General features: G+C 39.0%; 1 protein-coding gene across 2 annotated transcripts in view; it reads left to right on the forward strand.

Annotated features, from left to right (window-relative positions):
• The window catches only part of SAB (HYPERSENSITIVE TO PI STARVATION 4), a 106,299-nt gene that overhangs the window by 67,738 nt on the left and 16,806 nt on the right, over positions 1-21,755 (forward strand). For both annotated transcript variants that reach the window (XM_010279241.3, XM_088890417.1), the window contains exons 12-19: positions 3,985-4,341; positions 4,503-4,621; positions 15,519-15,774; positions 18,270-18,494; positions 18,868-19,007; positions 19,245-19,317; positions 20,202-20,303; positions 20,388-20,576. In XM_010279241.3, the coding sequence (XP_010277543.1) occupies positions 3,985-4,341; positions 4,503-4,621; positions 15,519-15,774; positions 18,270-18,494; positions 18,868-19,007; positions 19,245-19,317; positions 20,202-20,303; positions 20,388-20,576 (1,461 nt within the window). The remainder of the gene's footprint in view (positions 1-3,984; positions 4,342-4,502; positions 4,622-15,518; positions 15,775-18,269; positions 18,495-18,867; positions 19,008-19,244; positions 19,318-20,201; positions 20,304-20,387; positions 20,577-21,755) is intronic.

Below are 21,755 nucleotides of genomic sequence, written 5' to 3' on the forward strand. Positions count from 1 at the left end.
GAGACAAGCTGGTTAGACTTCCCCTACAAGTTGATTTGGAAATCCAATGCACCTTCAAAGGTGGGGTTCCTTCTTTGGGATACTGTGTTAGGGAAATGTCTCACTAAGGAAGCTTTGCCAAGGAGGGGGCTGCAGAGTCAATTGATCACCTTTGTATTCATTGCCCAGTGGCTGCTGAAATTTGGCCCCACTTCATTGGGGCTGCAGGTCTGACTTCTGAGTTGGGTGATGCCTGGTCTGTTGTATGCTTGGGTTCTCCCTGGGCTGAGCAGAATAGGGAAATATATATGAAAATCCATTTCAGCAGCTATTATGGAGAATTTGGGCAGAAAGAATAGAAGGCTGTTTAATGGCAAGTACAGAGACACAGATGATCTAATCAGAATACCTGTGGGAAAAATTGGTTCCTCAATTTCAGTTGTAAGGAGTTCAGCAATTGGAGCCTGTCCTGTTGATGATGAATTCAAGGAATTTGTGGGGTATCTGAATTGTATTTTTTTTTTTTTTGGGGGGGGGGAGGGATCTGTTATACTATATAGTTCATTTACATTCTTCTCACATAAAAGTATTTTTGTTCTCTGCATACTTAACTTTTTTTATGAGTATCCTTCTCTGCATGTTTCTACAAATAATCTCATTTTAGATATTTTTTTTTTCCTTTATAAGAGAGATCTCTTGAGGCATAGGCCTCACACATCTGAAGATCCTAGTTTTCCTTTCACCTCCGTCTTTTTAAAATGTTGGTTGGCATATATCTGTATGAGAGCCTTCCCTTGTCATCAAAGATTTCCTCATTCCTTTTCTCTCTAAATTTCCTGATACCAGGCAAGATGGATGCTATTTATTTTGCATGATGATGTATCCTACTATACTGCAGTGAGTGACTTTGTTCCTTAATCTTATCTACTGCAGTTTTTAATTCTCTGTTATGTGTCCATTAAATTAAATGGTTTCTTTGTCACTCCAAGTTTTCCTGTGAAATTTCACAAAAATTTCTCATTTCTAAGGATGAAAATTTTCTTGAATTGAAATCGCAAACCTTGATGCATTGTGGAGGCCTGGAGGGGAATCCCCTATTATGCCACCGAGCCTCTCTCTTTCTCTCTCTCTCTCTCTCAATCCATTACCATGCCTCATCTCTTGGTAGTTATCCTATTTCTTCATAATGTTCTTGTAGCCTTTCTTGGAATATTGGGTTTTGGAGAAGTTATCATGAGTTTGAAAGTGAGAAGGCCATAAAACTCCTATATTGCTTTTAGGTGGCTGTTGCCTGTAATAAATTGTTAATGTCCTATATTGCTTTTAGTTAGCATCATTCCTGCTATAAGGTGTTGTGGATGGTTCCTTTTCCACACTATTCATCATCATCATCGTCATCTAAGCCTTGTCCCAACCATATGGGGTTGGCTACATGAATTCTGTTCCATTCTTCCATTCTATTCGGTGCCACATCCATTGTTAAGCTACAGTCCCTTAAATCATTTCTCACTGCTTCAACCCATGTCTTTTTTGATCTGCCCCTAGCTCTTCTAGTCTGTTGTATAGATCACTTCTTACTGGTGCTGTAGATGGTCTTTTCTGCATGTGTCCAATAAATCTTAGTCTGCTTTTCATCATTGTAGGACCTATTGCAGCATTTCACGGTTCAAATAAGTTCATTTTTGATCCTGTCCTTTGTAGTTTTCTCACTCATCTGTCTCAACATCTGCATTTCTTTCACACTCATTTCTGGACATGTTTTTGACTGCCCAACACTCTGCTCCATACAACATTCCTGCTCCACACAGTAAAATCTGGCCCAGATGCTGAACTATGTTTTTTCCTTGATAAGTAGGCTGAACTGCTTTTTGCTCTGGGTCAATGGGTGAGCTGACTCCTTAACTAGAGGAGGTATTATAACTTGGGAGTTGTTTTATGGCTTGATCTTTCTGGAGTGGCTTTTTGAGTGTATGGGGAAAAGAGGGGGGGGGGGGGGTTGAGTTTTCAGCCCATGAAATTCAGTTTTTTTTTTTTTTTTTTGATCAATAACACTTTCATTAATTCATCAGTAGAAAATTTACAAGTGGAAGACAAACACACTTATCTTCCAAGAGTCACAAAGAACTTCAAGAAAGGAAAGAAGAAAATACAAAGATACAAGGACACTAACATTACAACTTAGCCCAAAACAAGGAATCCCTTTCTGCCCCTTGTTTTGCTAAACCGTCAGCTAGGGAATTAGCTGATCTCTTAATCCAACATGTCTTAACTTCCATCTCCCGCACCAGCCATTTGAATTTCCTCTTCTCATTGTTATACTTCCAAAGATCATTTTGTTCTTTGGTCAGCCATCCTATCACCACCTCTGAATCCCCTTCAATTATAAGTTTCTTGATGTTCAATTCCTTAGCTTTCCGGGCTCCTTCCATAACTGCACATATCTCAGCTCTAAGGGAGTCACCCACTCCAATTGGGCCTGAGAACAAAGCAGAGATGACCCCATTTTCATCTCTAAAAACACCCCCGATCCTTGATTGTCCCGGGTTACCCCTACTGCATCCATCAAAGTTTAATTTCAAGAATCCACTAGGTGGGGGGGTCCAAGCCACACTCATTACTGACTTGGTCTGCGTGCAACTTGCAATTTCACCCCACTTCTTCAACATGTCATCCACAGTGTAATCTGTGAATATTTCCGGAGATTTCAGCCACTGTACCGCCCTAAACTGTATGATAGTCCTCAAATCTGCTGTCCCTCTTTGAGTTTCTGAGAATATCCTGGAGTTCCTTTCTTCCCACAGTGTCCAACATACTGCAGCCCTTAGTCCTCTCCACATTGTCCTTCCCCTTTTTAACCGCCACCTGAAGAAGGAGGGGGCAAAAAGGCCCTGCATGTCTGATGGGGGATTCCAGCTGCATCCAAACAAGGAGAAAGCCCAAACTCACAACGACCTCGCGTAGTGGCACAACACCATTAGGTGAAAACCGGTCTCCCCGTCTGCTTTGCACAGAACACACCACTGAGGTGACAAGCAAGTATTGGGTCTCTTCTTTTGGAGTAGATCACCAGTGTTGATTCTTTCTAGATAGGCTTCCCAACAAAAACTACCAACCCTAGGAGGTATAGCTCTGCACCAAACCTCACCAACAAGAAAAGGGGACAGGGTAGGACTGGTGGACTGACTTAAGACTTTGAAGAAAGAAGCACAAGAGAAAATGCCATTGGGGTTAGGTGTCCAAATTCTAGAATCCGCCCTAGTGGGGTCTAAGACAATGTTATCAAGAATTGCAAGAAGGCTCAAAATATAGTCGAAGTCTGAATCCCTCAAATCCCTTCTTAGACCCAAGTTCCACCCAATCCCAGAAGTGGAAGAGGATGGGGTGGTGAAAGACGAGATCGGCTCATTTTTCAAATTTGAAAGAGCGTACAAAGACGGAAACTGATCCTTTAGAGGGCCGCTCCCCACCCAGGTTTGTTCCCAAAATTTTATGGAATTACTGGAATTCAATTCATACCTGATATTAGGAATGAAAAAAGGTAGCAGGTCATGAATGGCTTTCCAAGGAGAATTGCTTATCTGATATGGAATTACCGGAATTCAGTTTTTGATGCTTCCTTATTTGCATAAGTCTTTGTGCCATAATAATGGAGCAGATAATAGTGTGCCCTGGGTTTGAAGATCTGAAGAGAGTGGCACTTGGATTAGATTTTTGGTCTACTTTGGATATTGTTACTAATGATGTACAAGTGTTTGTCTTCTCATTTTTCTCTTGATATAGGTTTTTTATTGGTTGATTTAGTTGTTTCTCATATTTGTTGGTCAAACCTCTTTGTTGTTTCTAGTAATCCTTTTTTCTCTTTAAAAATCTTTAAATGAAGGTTCTCCTTATCTGTTTCAGTTAAGAATGTCCAACAATATCACGGTTATGCTTCAAATTTTATGATTGACAACAGATTGCTATTAAATTGAGCTTATTTTCTAGTTTCACTTTTCTGTCTACCAGGGAAGATTTCTGCTTGCTGCGGCTAGTGGTCGAGTTTTGGCCCGTTCATTTCATTCAGTTGTTCATGTTGGTTATGAGATGATTAAACAAGCACTTGGTACTGGAAGCATGCGGATTCCTGAGTCTGAGCCTGAGATGACATGGAAACGTGCAGAGTTCTCAGTGATGTTGGAGCAAGTGCAAGCTCATGTAGCACCAACTGATGTTGATCCAGGGGCAGGGCTTCAATGGCTACCAAAAATCCTTAGGAGCTCTCCAAAAGTAAAGCGTACTGGTGCTTTACTTGAAAGAGTGTTTATGCCTTGCACGATGTACTTCAGGTACACAAGGCACAAAGGTGGAACTGCAGATTTGAAGGTTCTGTACAGCTTTCTTTCATTTATCTTTTCAAGTTTTATTGGGACCTTTTTTTTTTCAAAAACTAGTGGTCATTATGTACCATATGCTATATATTACATTCATAATGCTCATATGATTCACCGACTTACTTTTCCTGCACTTGCACTTATCTACTGCAGATGAAACCATTAAAAGAGCTCACCTTCAATTCTCCTAATATAACAGCCACAATGACATCTCGTCAGTTTCAGGTTATGTTGGATGTACTGAGCAATCTTCTCTTTGCACGTCTTCCCAAGTGAGTATATGCTTTTATTTCCCATACCATTTTGCTTGTATGATTTGTAGTCTTTTTGACAAGATTTTTCTTAAAACTTAAAATTAATGAACAAAATAGTCCAAAATTCCAAATTGGAATATATAAATAGTCATTGTAATTGAAATTGGAAGCAAGGTTCAAAGTATTGAGACACCCGATATGCACAAACTTGCATATCTGGTGTTTCAAAGGTACACTTTTTTTTAGTTTTTATTTTCAAAATATTACAGGGGGTTGGGTCTTAGGCCTGGATACCCCCTGAAAGTGGGTTTAACCCAAAGTACCTGTTATTTAACATATCGGGGTGCTACCAGAATGATATGATACGCCCTGATATTTGTGATATTTTGAACCTTGATTGGAAGAGTTTATTTTATGACTAAAAGTTTGGTTAGAATTCTGGTTACAGCTATGTCTCCCCACTCTCACTTATTTCCTTTTCTAAATAACCTATCACCAATCTCTTTCTTGTATACTCTAAAACACATGAGCTTTGTGTTTTTTATCAGCAAAGTAACTTTATTTATTAAACAGAAGAGCTCTTTAGTGGATAGCAGCTGTATACTCTTCTCCATCCCTGTTCTATGTCATTAATCACCCAAATGCAATGTTTTAAAAGGCAGAGGCGTGACGCGAGGCATTCCACTACCTAGAGACGTGAGGCGTAGTTCAGAACGTAAGAGGCGTAAGCCTCCTTAAGAGGGGGGGGGGGAGAAGGAGGAATAAGGAGGAGGAAGAAGATGAAGGGGGGATCTTATTTTTTCTTTATTTTTAATAAAAATCTTTTATATTAAGAAGAATAAAGGTGCATAGCCTCGGAGCGGAGCAAGACCCCCCCAACACATACAAAAAAAAAGGGCTGCATTGAAAAGGCGGGTGGGGGCAGATCACTTTCTTTCCCCTTATCCTTTCTTCCCTTTCCTTTTCTTTTCTTTCCTTCTCTCTTTTTTTTCTTCTCTTTCTTTCTTTTTCTTTCCCTTCCCTTTCTTTTCTTTTCCTTTCCTTTCTTTTCTTTTTTTTTTTCTGTCTTTTTATATGAGGTGTGCATGAGGCATACGCCTCTAGCACGCCTCATGAAAAAAGTGTATGAGGCGTATGCCTCAGAGGTGTCAGCGCCTCTGACATACACCTCAGGGCATTTTGGGAGTGCTTCGCCTGGAGGCACGTTTCCAGGCGCACGCTTCCCACGCCTTTTAAAACACTGCCCAAATGGTCTTCCTTCACCCATCATGGCCCACCACCAGATATATTCTGGACAAGTGAGTTGGGGTGATTACATTGGAGCAAAGTTGGTCACTTCTGATGGGATTACAGCTTATGTATCCTCTAAGTTATTCTAGAGTGGAGGTAGGTAGCATATGTAGTGGTCTAGAATTGGGAGGTAAGATCCATGATGTTATTGTTGATATAGGTAGCTAGATGATTTGCATAAGGAACATCTTATTACAGTTCATTGAACATCTACAATTGGGGAGGCAATGAGCTAGCTGAGCTTTTATCCACAAGTGGAGAGGGGGATAGGAAGAAGTCAATTGTCTTGGATCTCAGAACTGCCTGAGTACAGTGTGTTTTGTCTATTTGATGCATGGAGAGCTGTCTTGGGTCAACCTGGTGAGCTTCCATTCATGTTTTTCATGTTTCTTAGTGTAGTGTGTTTGTTGCCTTTTTTTTTTGAAAGCTGAGATTTTATTAAGCAGACAAGAGGAGTACAGCAGGGGGGGAGGGGGGAGAAGTTCCACCCCAAACAAGATCCTAGTTGACAGCTTACAAAATTACTGCTAAATCAGCTGGGAATGAAGTTTTCATTCCAAACAATGCCCCCCCTACAGGGATTTAACAACATTAGACCCCGTAAAGGCATTGATGACTAGTGGCCAATTATCATCCTTTTAATTTTGCCACAATCCTCACAACTGGAACTGATGAGTCTTCAAAAGTCCTTTCATTTCTCTCCCTCCAAATGGACCAACACACTGCCAGAGAATTTTGCCTCATTTTCTAAGTGCAGGAGACATCCAAGATTCAACCAGAGAACAGATGTTTGCAGGCTCAGCCCACTGGAATCTGAACAGCTGCAGCATATATCTCCAAACGGTATGGGAGAAATTACACTGAGTTAACAGGTGTGAATATTCTCCTCCACTTTACATATGCAACAAGGGTTTATGGTCACCATACCTGTGGATGTTAAGACATCCACTGTTGGAATCTTTCTGCCCCCAAATCCAGCTCGAAGAGACTTCTTCACTTCTGTCATTGCTCATTGGACAAGCTTCCAAAGATTGAGCTCACTGAAAACTTGCCTGATAAATCAGCTGTTCACCAGGGCTGATCCTGCTCCAGAGGCTGAGGTTTTACTCTCTCTAAGATCTGCATCAGGTCAGCAAGAGACCCCAGCAGGGTTCAAAAAATCGTTGCGTATCGACCCGTATTGTCCAATATGTATCGTATCGGGTGCACCCTGATACGCCCCTACAGAGGGTGTATCAGGGTTTTCACTGGTTCAGGGGGTGGAGGAACCTTAAACCAGCCCCCTCTACCGGATTTGAAAAAAAAGTAAAAAAAAAAAAAACAGTACCGATACTGTTTTTCTTGGGCGTATCGGGCGTAACGATATGTAGAACCATGGGCCCCAGGTCCCAACCATTGACTGGCCTTCTCAGTCGCAAATTCATGCAAGTTTGTCTTGGGCAATGGCAAAAATACTTGGGTAAGCTTGACTTAGTGAGATATCTCCACACCATATGTCCTTCCAGAAGTAGATGTATTCTCAATTTCCAAGCTTAAAAGAGATGGATTTGAAGCAGTCCCTGTTCAGCATGATACCCTTCCAAAGACTTGGTGCTTTAAGAGTTAAGAGTCAGTTACCAGGTTTGTTTCCCAGACAGGGTCAGCTTTTCCCATGCTTACAGCTTATCATTCTCTTCCACAATTCATTTTTCTCTATACTGAACCACAATAGTCATTTTGACAGAAGGGCCTTATTCATTTGTTTTAGTGGCTGAATACCCACTTCACCTTGTTGCTTTTGTTTGCAAACTTCCAAGCAACTAGGTGAAGATTTTTCTCATTCTCCTTGCCATCCCAAAGGAAATCATATTTCAAAGCTTCCAGACTTCTAATGACCAAAGCAGGGGCTTTGAACAGAGACATGCAGTAGGTTGGGAGGTTTGACAAAGCAATTTGAATCAGATTGACGTGGACAGAAAAACAAATTACATGCAGCCCTTCAAGTGTACAGCAATAAGCACTAGAAATACCAAGCTGAAAACAACAAAACAAGTTGGATTTTTAGGGATTTTAGACTTGAACCTGAAGTAGAACACCTCCTGGAACAGTTCTGCTACAGTAGCAATGATATCAAGTTGGCCTCCTGCGTGGATACACAGTGATAGAGGGATTGGAAGGTGCCAAAATGGGTTGACTCCTCAGAACCCAAGCTCCCAATACTTGAAAATCCTAGATGAGGCTGAGCTACAGCTCAAACAAGAGAGAAAGAACCAAAAATACCTCTACAGAAACAACCCCCTTCTCTTTTGTAAGACTCAATGGCTTGCTGGTGAAGCCAATTAAAATATTTACAAATGAACCCCTAGAATGTTTCTCTCTAACAAAGAACTCCTTAAGAACAAAACCAACTTCAAACAAACCCCAAAAGATGTGCAACCAACTGCCCCTGACCAGAATCTGAACTAAAATGACAAAAATACCCCTGGACCCAAACTGTCAACAAAGCTACCCAAAAACAACAATTTGGGATCCTACTACAAAAACATGCAAAACAGAATACATTCACATTTTTTTGGCCTCATCACAGAGTGATCTTCCTGCCTTGGGAGGCTTAGACAGATATCATCCTTTCCATCCTGCCAGCTTTAACCTCACTCTTTCAATGCCTGGGTCCCTTATCTCCTTAGCCCTATATTTTTTGTGCCGCAAATACTTGGTTGGAAGAGCAATTCTTCAACCCAACACTGCGGCTAGTTCTTCAATATCCGGCACCTCCCCCCACTGAAATTAATTCACTTTCTGCAGATTTATTTTTAATCCCAAAGTAGCTTGAAAACAGATCAGTAGGAATCTCAAAATCCTCAAGTCTTGAGAAAACGAGAGAGTCGTCAATGAATTGAACTAGAGTGACCTGCCGGCTACCTGGGGCCACTTTAAAACCCTCCAGCAGGCTTCCTTCAGTTTGATTAATCTGCTGAGAACTTCACTAACTATGCTAAACAAGAAATTCTTGTTATTGATAAACAAGAATTTCTGAGAGCTTCACCAACATGCTTCCTTTTCAAGTAATGGAGTTCTTTTTGATCTTGTTATTGACAAGCATCAGTTGGCAAATCTATTTATGTTATGAAGTAATGCAGATGGTTTTCATCAATATTTGACTAAAACTCAAATGAAGGCAGCTAAGTGAAAGATGGAGAAAGTCACTCCAATGGATTAACTTGAAATTTGGATATGTTGAAGCTTAGGAATTATATAAGACACTCCAAATCTCAAGCTAATCAGACTATATGAAGGCTTCCATCAATGGTTAAAATAATTTAGTTGTTGATGTTAGGGTCTGTTTGGCTAGTCAAAGTGTTTCTTTTATTTCGTTTTTTTCTTTCTGTTATGTCTGTTATTGTACTCAGGGGCACAAGGGTCTTTTCCCTTGTTATTTCTGCCACCCTATATATATTAAAATAAAGGCTGGTGCCGCCAGCACTGTTACATTGCAAAACCCTTCTCTCTTCTCTCTTCTCTTCTTCTCCTCTTCTCTTCTCTTCTCTTCTCTTCTCTTCCTCTTATTTCTGGCCGGCCATACTGTCAAGATGGTATCAGAGCGGGAATACTGATTAAAGAGAGCAGATCGAACAACCTTTACTGAGAGAACAGATCGAACAGACTTGCTGAGCCTGGGCGGAACAGAAATCTGAATCTGGACTGAAAAAACAGCTCTACAACTGGTACAATTCTCCCATTTTCTCTTCTTTACCCTCCTTGGTCATGTACCGAGTGAAAACCATATGAATCTGGGTGGCTGAATGCTGTCGAATCTGTATACACCTGTTTTTCTTGGATCGTGTGATCCTGTTCATATGCTAAGACAACTGTAGGTCAAGGATGACCTGTCATCTCAATGATTCGATTTGATTATAAGTGATAAGGATCTCTCCTGCCGATTAATGGCTGTTAGACATTCTGGAATTCTGGTAGGTTGGGACTGTTAAAACTGTACAGGTCTGAAATCTGCCGAATACTACCTCTGTTTTGTCCTGGATTTAGTACTGTTTGTGCTCAACCTGGTTTTTAAACCCAAGTGTGTGGGTGTGGACCGAGTGGAGCATTGTTGTGTGGAGTAAGGAGGGGTCCTAAGTCCGGTGTTTGGGACTGATTATCTGTTTGACCATGTCGTCTGAGAATTCTGCTACTTCACAGATTTCAGGGAGCCACAATGGAGTGAGTGGGGGAATGGATATGAGCTTTCCCATGGCTGTTATTCCCTTTGATGGTCTGAACTACCTTGAGTGGTCTAGGGGAATAAAACTCTACATCACTGCTAGGGGGAAAACAGGATACATCAATGGGAGAGTGAAGGAACCGAAGTATGGAAGTGCTGAGTATGATAGGTGGAACCAAGAGAATAGTATGGTGATGTCTTAGCTCTTGGTTTCATTGCTGCCACAAGTAAGGAAGACTTTTATGTGGGCTGAAACTTCTTGTGAGATATGGGAACAAGCGAAGTCCACCTATTCAGAGCAGAGACACTATGCCAAGATATATCAACTGCAAGCTGAATCCTCTACTTGCAAGCAGGGGGAGAGGAGTTTCTCGATGTACTATTCTGATTTGACATCAATATGGAAAGAACTTGATCACTATCAAAATGTGAATTGGAAGTGTGATGAAGATACCAAGGCCTATAAGTCACTTGTATCTCAGCAACGAGTTTTTGCTTTCCTTGTAGGGATGAATCCTTCGTATGAGTCCATCAGGGTGCAAATTTTGGGTAGTAAAGACTTGCCATCAGTTCAAGAGGTGTATGCCTTGGTGCAGTAAGAAGAAAGCAGAAGAAGTGTGATGAATGGTGTAGAAGGGGAGTCAGTTGCCCTAGCTGTCCGGGGAAATTCAGATACAAATGTCGGAGGTGGTTTTAAAAAAGGTGACACTCAGAAAAAAATAGATGATAAGAGCAAACTTTGGTGCACTCACTGCCAGAAGACACAACACATGAAAGGTACATGTTGGGATCTCCATGGAAAACCTAAATGGCCACAGGATTTGGGTAAGAAGTCAACACCTGATCAGGGCAAGAAACCAGGCCAGCAGAATAAAAAAAGGTATAACTCAGCTAATATGGCATCGACAGAGACTAGTCCTTTGGTAACTCAGGAGAGGCGTCCCAGTTCTGACCCTAAGGAAGATATTATCAACTCCTTTCGTGAACATTTGGAATTGTATGGTAGGACTCTCCGCCAGATGGATTATGGTCCTGCTCCCTCTACCTCGTTTGCATCTACATCAGGTAATGCCACAACCTTCCATGTGCCATCTCATACTACTGATTCTCCTTGGATTATTGACTCCGAAGCTTCAAACCACATGTCCGGTAAGTCAAATTTGTTTCAGACATATAACCTTCTCTCTGGGAGAGATAAAGTAAGACTGGCTGATGGTTCTTTTTCTACCATAGCTGGCCGAGGTACCATACCTCTCTCACTTGGCCTTATCCTTCCTAATGTACTGCATGTTCCGAAATTACCTATTAATTTGCTATCCATTAGTAGTCTAACTCACTCCTTGAACTGCTCAGTCACTTTTTTTCCGTCTTCATGTGTGTTTCAGGATTTGGCCTCGGGGAAGACGATTGGTAGAGGAAGCATGGTGGATGGTCTCTACGTGTTGGAGAATAATGCTGGTCTTGTGGCGACAGGGTCCATGAGTTCGTCAAGTGAAATTCAAGCCTTATTATGGCATAATCGTCTAGGTCATCTTTCTTTTGAGTTGTTAAAAGTTATGTTTCCAAAGTTGTTTGAGTCCTTGTCAGTGAGTCAGTTACAATGTCAAACTTGTCAATTGAGTAAGCATTGTAGAAGTTCTTTACCTTTGCGAAATGAAAGATATGAATTTCCATTTCATATTGTTTATTCTGATGTTTGGGGCCCTGTTACTCTACCTACTGAGGTTGGCTATAAGTACTTCATTACCTTGATTGATGATTATTCTAGATACACTTGGGTTTACCCTATGCGATCTCGAGATGAAGTGCCACAAATTGTGAAACATTTTCAACACATGGTGTTCACTCAGTTCCAAACGAAAATCCATATCTTCCAGTCGGACAATGTGAAGGAATATTTCCATATTGATCTCACGGAGTTTTTTGCTTCGAGTGGGTCACTTCAGCGAAGCTCTTGTGCCAGGACACCCCAACAAAATGGTGTGGCTGAACGGAAGAACCGCCACCTTCTCGAAGTCGCTCGTGGCTTATTGATTCATATGAATGTGCCAAAACGGTTTTGGATGGATGCAGTCTTGTGTGCTACGTATATCATCAATCGCATGCCCTCTCGGCTACTAGAGTATAAGGCCCCACATCAGCTTTTGTTCCCTACAGCCCCGTTGTCCACCATTCCGATGCGTGTTTTTGAGTGTCGTTGCTTTGTCCATAACCTGTCCCCTACTCGTGGTAAGCTTGATCCTCGGGCTATTCCGTGTGTTTTTCTTGGTTACCCTTTATCCCAAAAGGGGTATCGCTGCTATGATCCCATTGCTCGCAAGTACTATGTTTCCATTGATGTCTCATTCTTTGAGAATCAACCTTTTTTCTCGGTTTCTCCTCAGGGGGAGAGTAGGGTTGAGGAGAAACAGGTGACGACTCAAATTCAACTACCTCCTTTACCCGATCCTCCTCCATTCTAGGTTTTTCATCGTCGCCATAAGAGCCAGCAGAGTTCAAGAGCCGTGGAACTTGACACTATGCAACCAACATCATCGGATTCACCCGTGGCAGATCCGTCTCATCAGCCAGGTACACTTGCTTCTATTGATGTCTGTTCCTCTAAATGCTGATTCACCTGTCACCAATGATCTTAATATTCCTATTGCTAAGAGAAAGGGTGTTAGGTCTTGTACCACTAAATCCTATCTCTAATTTTGTGTCCTATGAGCATGTTTCACCTTCATACCGTGCCTTCCTCTCTTCTGTGGACAGTGTCCCCGTTCCTAAGACTATGGCAGGAGCTTTGTCTAAACCTGAATGGACAGATGCAATGCAGGAAGAAATTGATGCTTTACACAAAAATGGAACTTGGGAGTTGGTAGACCTTCCTGAAGGGAAGGAACCCGTGGGGTGCAAGTGGGTGTTCACAGTGAAACACAAGGCTGATGGAACTGTTGAAAGGTACAAGGCTAGATTGGTAGCAAGAGGCTTTACACAGGTTTATGTAGTGGACTATGCAAAGACTTTTGCTCCAGTAGCCAAGATGAACTCTATCAGGATTCTTCTTTCCTTGGCAGCAAATCTTGATTGGGTACTTCACCAATTGGACATAAAAAATGCTTTCTTGAATGGTGACTTGGAAGAGGAAGTGTACATGACCCAACCCCCAGGGTTCTGTGCCAAAGGCAGTGAACAAAAGGTGTGTAGGTTAAAAAAATCTCTATATGGGTTGAAACAATCACCTCGGGCTTGGTTCAGTAAGTTCCATTTAGTAGTTCAACAGATGGGGTTCAAACATTGTCATTCAGATCATACTCTATTTGTGAAAAGAGGTGAAGGTAAAATTGCAACTCTTATTGTGTATGTGGATGACATAGTGATCACAGGAGATTGGGAGGCTGAAATCTGGAGACTAAAAAAATTCTTAGCCACTCAATTTGAGGTGAAGGATCTAGGCCCCTTACGTTACTTCCTTGGAATTGAAGTTGCCCGCTCTCACAAGGGCATCTTTACTTCCCAACGGAAATATGTACTAGATCTACTAGAAGAGACAGGCAAGTTGGGGGTAAAACCATTTGATACACCAATTGAACCTAATCATCATCTGGGAGATAGATAGGGAGAATTTTTGAAAGATGTAAAGAAGTTCCAGAGACTCGTGGGGAGACTTTTGTATTTGTCTATGACCAGGCCTGATATTGCCTATGCAGTGGGTGCCCTTAGTCAATTCATGCACAGCCCTAGGACAACTCATTTTGAGGCTGCAGAGAGGATCTTGACATATCTCAAGAAGTTTCCTGGAGTTGGTTTGTTGTTCCAGAAACACAGTCACTTTAAGGTGGAAGTTTATACTGATGCAGATTGGGCAGGAGCAGTCAATGACCGAAAGTCTACCAGTGGGTATTGTGCTTTTGTAGGAGGAAACCTGGTCACATGGAGAAGTAAAAAACAAAGTGTGGTGGCTAGATCCAGTGCTGATGTAGAGTATAGAGCGATGGCTCATGGGGTTGCGGAAATCATGTGGATAAGAAATCTGTTAGGTGAACTGGGTTTCGCAGTGAGCAATCCTATGTCACTCTACTGTGACAATAAAGCTGCCATCAATATTGCTGCTAATCCAGTCTTGCATGATAGGACGAAATACATTGAAGTGGACAAGCATTTTATTAGAGAGAAACTTGAAAGTGGAGAAGTGTGTACACCATGTCAGCTCAGAAGAACAACTTGCAGATATCTTCACCAAAGGTCTTCATCATGTGCGGCACAAAGATTTATGTGACAAGTTGGGCATGATTGACATCGAAGCTCCAACTTGAGGGGGAGTGTTAAAATAATTTAGTTGTTGATGTTAGGTCTGTTTGGCTAGTCAAAGTGTTTCTTTTATTTCGTTTTTTTCTTTCTGTTATGTCTGTTATTGTACTCAGGGGCACAAGGGTCTTTTCCCTTGTTATTTCTGCTGCCCTATATATATTAAAATAAAGGCTGGCGCCGCCAGCACTGTTACATTGCAAAACCCTTCTCTTTTCTCTCTTCTCTTCTTCTCCTCTTCTCTTCTTTTCTCTTCCTCTTTTTTCTGGCCGGCCATACTGTCAAGAGAAGTTACTGTTGCTGGATTTTTAAGACTGTAGACAGTTGGTCATAGTCAAAGTTAAATGGTTGATTAATGGGCCTCACATCTAGGGTCACCCACATAAAGTGTTTGTGGTTCAAATTTTATGATAATCAGATTATTGGTTACTGGTTAATGAGTTACAGTAGTTCTTCCAGTAAGGGAAAATTGAGATCATAAAGTCTAATTTCTTTTGGTAGTGTACAACTACCAGAGGTGGCTTAGGTGGTTAATATTAATGATTTATGGGGTAGGAGACCGCAAAGGCTCCTAACACTATTCATGCTACTTTTGCATCTTATTGTTATTTGAACTGTTTCTGTTTTTAGCAATAAGGGAATTGAGTTTCTTCTGTTGTTCTCTTTAATTGACCACTATTGAGAACTGATTTGGTTTTTATCATTCTGTTTTCATTGTTTGCTGTAATAGATCTTCCACTATTATCTGTGTGCTAGTTTGCATTTTCTGGTTACATTATGAAGTGTCAATAATAAATAATAAATATGTTCTTTGTAATAGTGACAATTAATAGTACTTCTTGGTATTATACGATGCTGCTAAAGTTGATGGAAATTTGAAATTTTGAATGGACTGAAACCAGTGGGTGGCCATGTAAAATCATGAAATAACCATTTCTATCACCAGGCTCAACATATATGATCTCTTATTGTACATAAAAGATGGATTATGAGCTCACATTCACATTGCTTTTTTAATGTAATTTTTTTGTCAATTCATATTAGATGAAATATCAAAAGGCCTAGAACAGGAACAAAAGGTGCATTGGCTTGGAAATATTAGTCTTATTCTTTGAATTTGCAAATTGGGTGGTTCAGGCCTCGGAGAAGTAGTCTTTCATACCTTGCTGATGATGATGAAGATACTGAAGAAGAGGCAGATGAAGTAGTTCCTGATGGTGTTGAAGAGGTCGAACTTGCAAGAATAGTCCTTGAACAGACAGAACGAGAGCGGAAGTTGCTGCTCGATGACATTAGGAGGTTGTCTGCTTGTAGTGATAGTTCGGTGGAAGGATACTTGTATCCAGAAAAGGATGGCAATTTGTGGATGGTTACCTGTGGAAGATCTACACTTGTAAGATGTCAATTTTATGATACAGATATAAATGGAAGGGCCTGTGAATTGTAATGCTTCTGTTATTCTTATTGACTTTTGTTTCTCATCAATGCATTTGTGGTGATGGTGTATATGTTGTCATCTTTTCTTTATATCTTTCACGCACTGTAAGATAGCTATTAATATTAAATCTAGAAGTTGCAGAGAATGCCTACTTATGTTTTTTACGCTTATATCATTTGCATATCCTTATTACACATCCATCCAAATTGAATCTTGTAAAAGATGCTGTTGCATTGATTTTTAGTGTAACGAGCTTGTCATCTAATTTTGAGATCCTGGTTATTCTTAATAAATCATGTCTGAGGCATGTAGTTTCCTATTTATTGTAAAAATAGACCCTAGGAAAGGTCTGGAGTCCGAAGGACTGGGATATACTTGGATTCAGAAATGCCAGCATAAAATGGATAAGGTGTATCAGGACTGTTATACCTAGTCCTAGGCTTGTTTTATCTCATGTTAATTCACATTTGGACATACTTATGCCACATCAATAAAGTTTGAAGTTACCTTAAAAAGAAATAAAAACACTGTAATGACTCCCCCTTTTCTTTATAAATATAGCCAGAATAGGGGAAAGCCCTTTCATTTCTTCTTCTTTTCCTTGCAATTAATCTTCTATATGTTCTGTCATCATCAACATGATAAAAACCTCATCTTTTCACTTTTTTTCCCCTTCTTTGATTTAAAACACACACGATAAGGATACAGGATTACTAACTTGTACATATTGTTTAATGGATGTAGGAGCTGCCTAGGGGCATGTCTTTGGACTCTATACTTTGTAATTACAAAACGATATTAATAATGTAACTGTTATCAATAAAAAATTAATACACACACACATTCTCTTTTTACTTACATTTATTTGCATCATCTGAACAGGACTTCATCCCCTAATTTTTAATAAGATATGTAATATTGTTTTAGTTATATGTACAATGTTTGATTCTTTCACGTTAGATCATTTTAGTGTCTTCTAGTTGTTACACAAAGTCACCAACTAGGGAAGCAAGCTACTCTATACTACCATAAAATGTGGGAATGAGGTATTTGGCTTTTTGGGCTTTTCTTGATTAAAATACTCCTATTTTTTGAATTTGGTCCTTACTCTATTGTAAGGACAGAAAATGTAATTTGAACTGCTACTTTAAGTTCATTCCATTCCCTCTCATTCAGTTCTATATTTAAGGTATTAATTCCTATTTTCTCTCATTAAATCCTATATTTAAGGTGTTAACTCCCATTCTCTCTCATTAAATAATATATTCAAAGTATTTGTGTTTCTCAACAATAAATGTTACTAATTAAATCTTTACCCAATAATTCAAAAATTTAAAACCTATGTTTTTAAAATCGAACAAAAAACAACTGTTCTTCCATTTGGGTGGTGGGTTAGTTCAACCATCCAAGTCAAAGGGTTGATACATAATGCTATAATTACATAATAAAAATTAAAAAGTGGATAAAATATTAAAAATTACAATAAATATATATATATTTTTTAAAAAATTGGGCACACCTCTAATATTATATATTTGTCATATTAAATAAAAATATGCATGACATATAAGAAGTATTTTTATTAATGATGGAAATGAAATACAAATTTTAAAGTTGAGCCAAAGAGGAAACCGTTTTCCTGTTTGGGCAGTGAATCAATGGTTCAACCTTTTAGGTCAAATGGATCAACCCTTGATGTCAAATAATTAAATAATAAAAACCTAAATAATAGAGACACAATAAATATTAAAAAATACAGAAAATTGTGTAGAAAGCACTTGGCTACATCTCTAATAGTTTATATTCATCATATTAAACAAAAATAAGGTGATAAATAAGAATTCATTTTCTTAATGATGGAAATGTAATTTAAAAATAAAACTAACTTGAAAAACAAATTTGTGTTTCCATCTGGGTGCCTAGTCAATGGTCCAACCATTTAGGTAAAATGGGTCAACCAATGATGCCATAATTAAATAATGAATTTAAAATATATAGAAACAAAAAAATACAAGAAATACATAAAATTAAAGGAAAATATTTGAGACATTTCTAATGTTATACATTTATCCAAGGTTCAAAATTTCTATATGGTACGCCCCATATCAGGTGTCTTGTATTGTATCGGTAGCTCCCCGAAACCCCAAATAAGGGGTATTTCGGAATTTGGCCACTTTCAGGGGGTAGGCACCAACCCATGTTGATTACTTACTTTTATTTCATGGGTTCTGATAAGGACACTGAAATTATAATTATAATATTGTCTGAAATTGTTACATGTAATGCACATGCACATTTACTAGTTTATAAAAGGGGAGAACAAACTAAAACTGCCTAGATTTTTATAAAAAATATCTTTGCTTTAGTGATGCCTAATGTGAGACTTAATTCTATTCTTTTGTAACTTTCTGTTGTTACACATTACAACCTCACAATCTACACCTTTTCAGGTCCAATTATTGAAAAAGGAGCTTGGAAACACTCACAAATCTCGAAAAGCAGCATCTGCATCATTAAGAATGGCTCTACAAAAAGCTGCACAACTACGGTTGATGGAGAAGGAGAAGAACAAAGGCCCTTCCTACGCCATGCGTATTTCTTTGAGGATCAATAAGGTGGTCTGGAGCATGCTTGCAGATGGTAAATCTTTTGCTGAGGCTGAGATAAATAACATGGTGAGTGTATAGAGATACAAGATAAATAGCTTGTTATGTCTTCATAGCTAATTTCCATATAATTTTGTATGATCTCTTCTATACCCTTTCAAATGCCATGTACTGTTTCAAAAACTACAAACACCATGGAAGAGATTATAAGTAGGTCTGTTTAACTTTTCTTATGGTTGTAGGCTTGATCAGTTTAACTTCATATAAGAATATACAGGGGTTTGTCCCATTGTTTGCCCAGACAACCCGATACTTTATTTTCAGATAATAATATATACCAGTATGTTAAAGGTTTTCGTGGTTCTGTTATTTCCTTTCTTGGTGGCATTTGCAACTCATTCATGGAATTTGACTCTAATAAAAGTTTTAAATTTCTGAACAGATATATGATTTTGATCGTGATTACAAAGATGTTGGTATTGCTCAATTTACAACCAAGTCATTTGTTGTGAGAAATTGCCTGGCTAATGCCAAATCTGACATGCTACTATCTGCATGGAATCCTCCACCTGAATGGGGAAAGTATGTACCTCTTTCCTTTCTATCTGTTTCACCATGGTAACTACATTTTCGAACTACAAAGTTCTGATCTCCTTTTTTCCATTCCAGCCTTGTATTTACACTTGGTGTCCTTTCCAAAATGGTTGTCCTCTTGTATTACTTGATATTATTCTAGATACAGGATAGGACTAGATAATTTTAGAAGGATATCATTTTTGTTCCATAGAACTCTTAAAATATTGACTATTTTGATTGCAGAAATGTTATGCTTCGTGTCGATGCAAAGCAGGGAGCTCCAAAGGATGGAAACTCTCCCCTTGAACTCTTCCAGGTTATCAGTCTTCCTTTCTTCATTCAATCAGTATCTAGGCCTTTTTTTTTATGGATATGATTCTTATTTTAATTATTTGTCAAGTAACAAATAATGCAGTGTTATTTAGAAATTAAAGAGGCATTTTTTCTATGCTTTTATTAGACCTTTATACATAGGAAGATTGTTGAATCTGTTTGGAATTTAGATATAAAGGGAAAGTATCAAATAAATATATAAAATGAGATGTCTCTGATAAATGGTTTGTGAAAGAGCTGCTAGACCTTGCTTTTTTCAAAGAAACTTTGACTGTGATCAAGAATTCGTTAACTTTGTCTCTTGCATGTCTTCAACTTCGTGCTGCATAGAGTTGAATCTTTTTTTTTTCATTCTTTGTTTCTTGCTTTCCTTTTTTATTTTCTTGGCAATAATAAAGAGAACGAAAGCTTCTAAAAACTCCTTCCCATCCGCATTCTCAACTTCATTTATCAATAATAAAAAAAGTATATATCATCATTTTTCTTCTCTATGCAATTAATTAAAAGTTTTTGTTAATTATAAGTATGTACAGAAAGGTATACATAGCTACTGCTAAAGATCCCTTCCCAAAAACAATATTTAAATAGGAAATATCTCTTTTTGAATGAGTTGAATCCTGGGGAGGGAGGGAAGCAAGGAGAGAGAAAGTTGCACCCTGAACTCTGATGCCACTGCTTCTGAAGTTGCAACTTACCTGTTCCTTCCATTTGTTAGGTACTGTTTTTTCTACCTTATGGACTTTTGCATGCTATATGTGAAAACAGTTTTTGTCCAAGGTGGTCTTTGGCTCTGAATTTCTTGAAGAATGTATGGTGACTGGATAGTTGCTTACATAAACTGAGATCATGTGCTTTTCCATATTGTAGGTTGATATCTACCCACTGAAGATACATTTGACAGAAACAATGTACAGAATGATGTGGGAGTATTTTTTTCCTGAAGAAGAACAAGACTCACAACGGCGGCAGGCAAACCTCTAGCCTAACTTTTTCTGTGGCACCATGTACTAACCATACTTCCCTGTAACAGTATTAATTTGGTGAAACATGCAGGAAGTTTGGAAAGTTTCAACTACTGCTGGCTCAAAACGTGGAAAGAAAAGCATATCTATCCATGAAACAGCTGCATCAAACATTCATTCAACAAAAGAATCTGATGTTTCCTCCAAATTGGGTGCCTCTACAGCATCCTTGGTTACTTCTGGTGCTATCCAGACGTCATCTCACTCTGATTCCTCCCAAGTGAGTTTCCTGAAGTTTGCCAAGTTAAATATTTTCCTTTTAAGGTCAATTGATATATGCAAATTGAATCAATACTCAAGTTTGGGGGGAAATTAGTTTGTAGAGATCAAAATAGTATGGCTGGTGATCTTGAGGAGTCTTTTGTGAGGTGGTGCATATTTTGATTGAGTTTGAGTTTTTGTCTTTTATTTTTCCCCAGTAAATTCTTAGGTTTGGGATTCCTTGTGTGGTAGGATTTTGGGGATGTCGCTTTGTTTCACCTTCTTTGTCCTTCTCAACCTGCTTCCACTAGTTTTTAGCACCAGGAAAAAAATACTACTTTCTCTCATGTTCACTGCACTAAATATACAAACAAAGGACTGTCCAGAAAATTGACCAAAAATTTAAAGCAAAAAGGATCAAATATGCTGGAGTTATTACATTTTATGTCTTTGGAATGCCTCTATATACATGTTCCCAAAATGTTGGAACTTATCAAATTTTACCTCCAATGATTTGCTCCAGCTCCTAGACACTTTACGGGTTAACCATCCAGTCTGCCTAAAAGATTTTGGTGTGAACAGAAATGTAATTGAAACATGGCTAGAAAAATTCATAAACAGAAAGTGCTTATCTCCATCAAAGGGTCTGTTTCTTGTCTGGAAATCCAATGCAATACACTAAATGGTGGATTCTACAGTTCTGTATGGACATGAATAGTGTTGCTTTAACCTAAACTTGTCTTTGCAACCTATCCCCAAGTACTTTAATTAAATTAAACAATAAGAAGGGAAATGTAGATCTCTTGTTTTAATAGTTCCCTAAGATAGGTGAGCTATAGAAGAGGCAGTGGCGCACTCCAGAAGAAGGGAGAACATGAGCAAGAAGTTAGTGGTAAATGCATTGGGTATAGAAGAGGAATTGAGAAGGGAGGTCAGAAAATTCTATCATAAGTTTTATAAATAACGGAATACCAGACTGGGGTTGGATGGTCTGCTCTCAAGTAAAATCTCAAGAGCAGAAAGCTGAGTTCAAACTTCCTTTTCTAGAAGGGAAAGTGTGGGAGGTGTTTTCAGGCATGGAGAAAGGCTCCTGGCTGCAACAGGCTCACGATGTGCCTTCTATGAAAAATGCTGGCTACAACAGAATCACAATGCGGCTCTAATTGGTGTTTTTTTGATAATTAACAGAAACTTTCAT

This window comes from Nelumbo nucifera, chromosome 1 (assembly GCF_055504915.1).
Source record: "Nelumbo nucifera cultivar China Antique chromosome 1, China Antique-T2T, whole genome shotgun sequence".
Taxonomy (NCBI): Eukaryota; Viridiplantae; Streptophyta; class Magnoliopsida; order Proteales; family Nelumbonaceae; genus Nelumbo; species Nelumbo nucifera.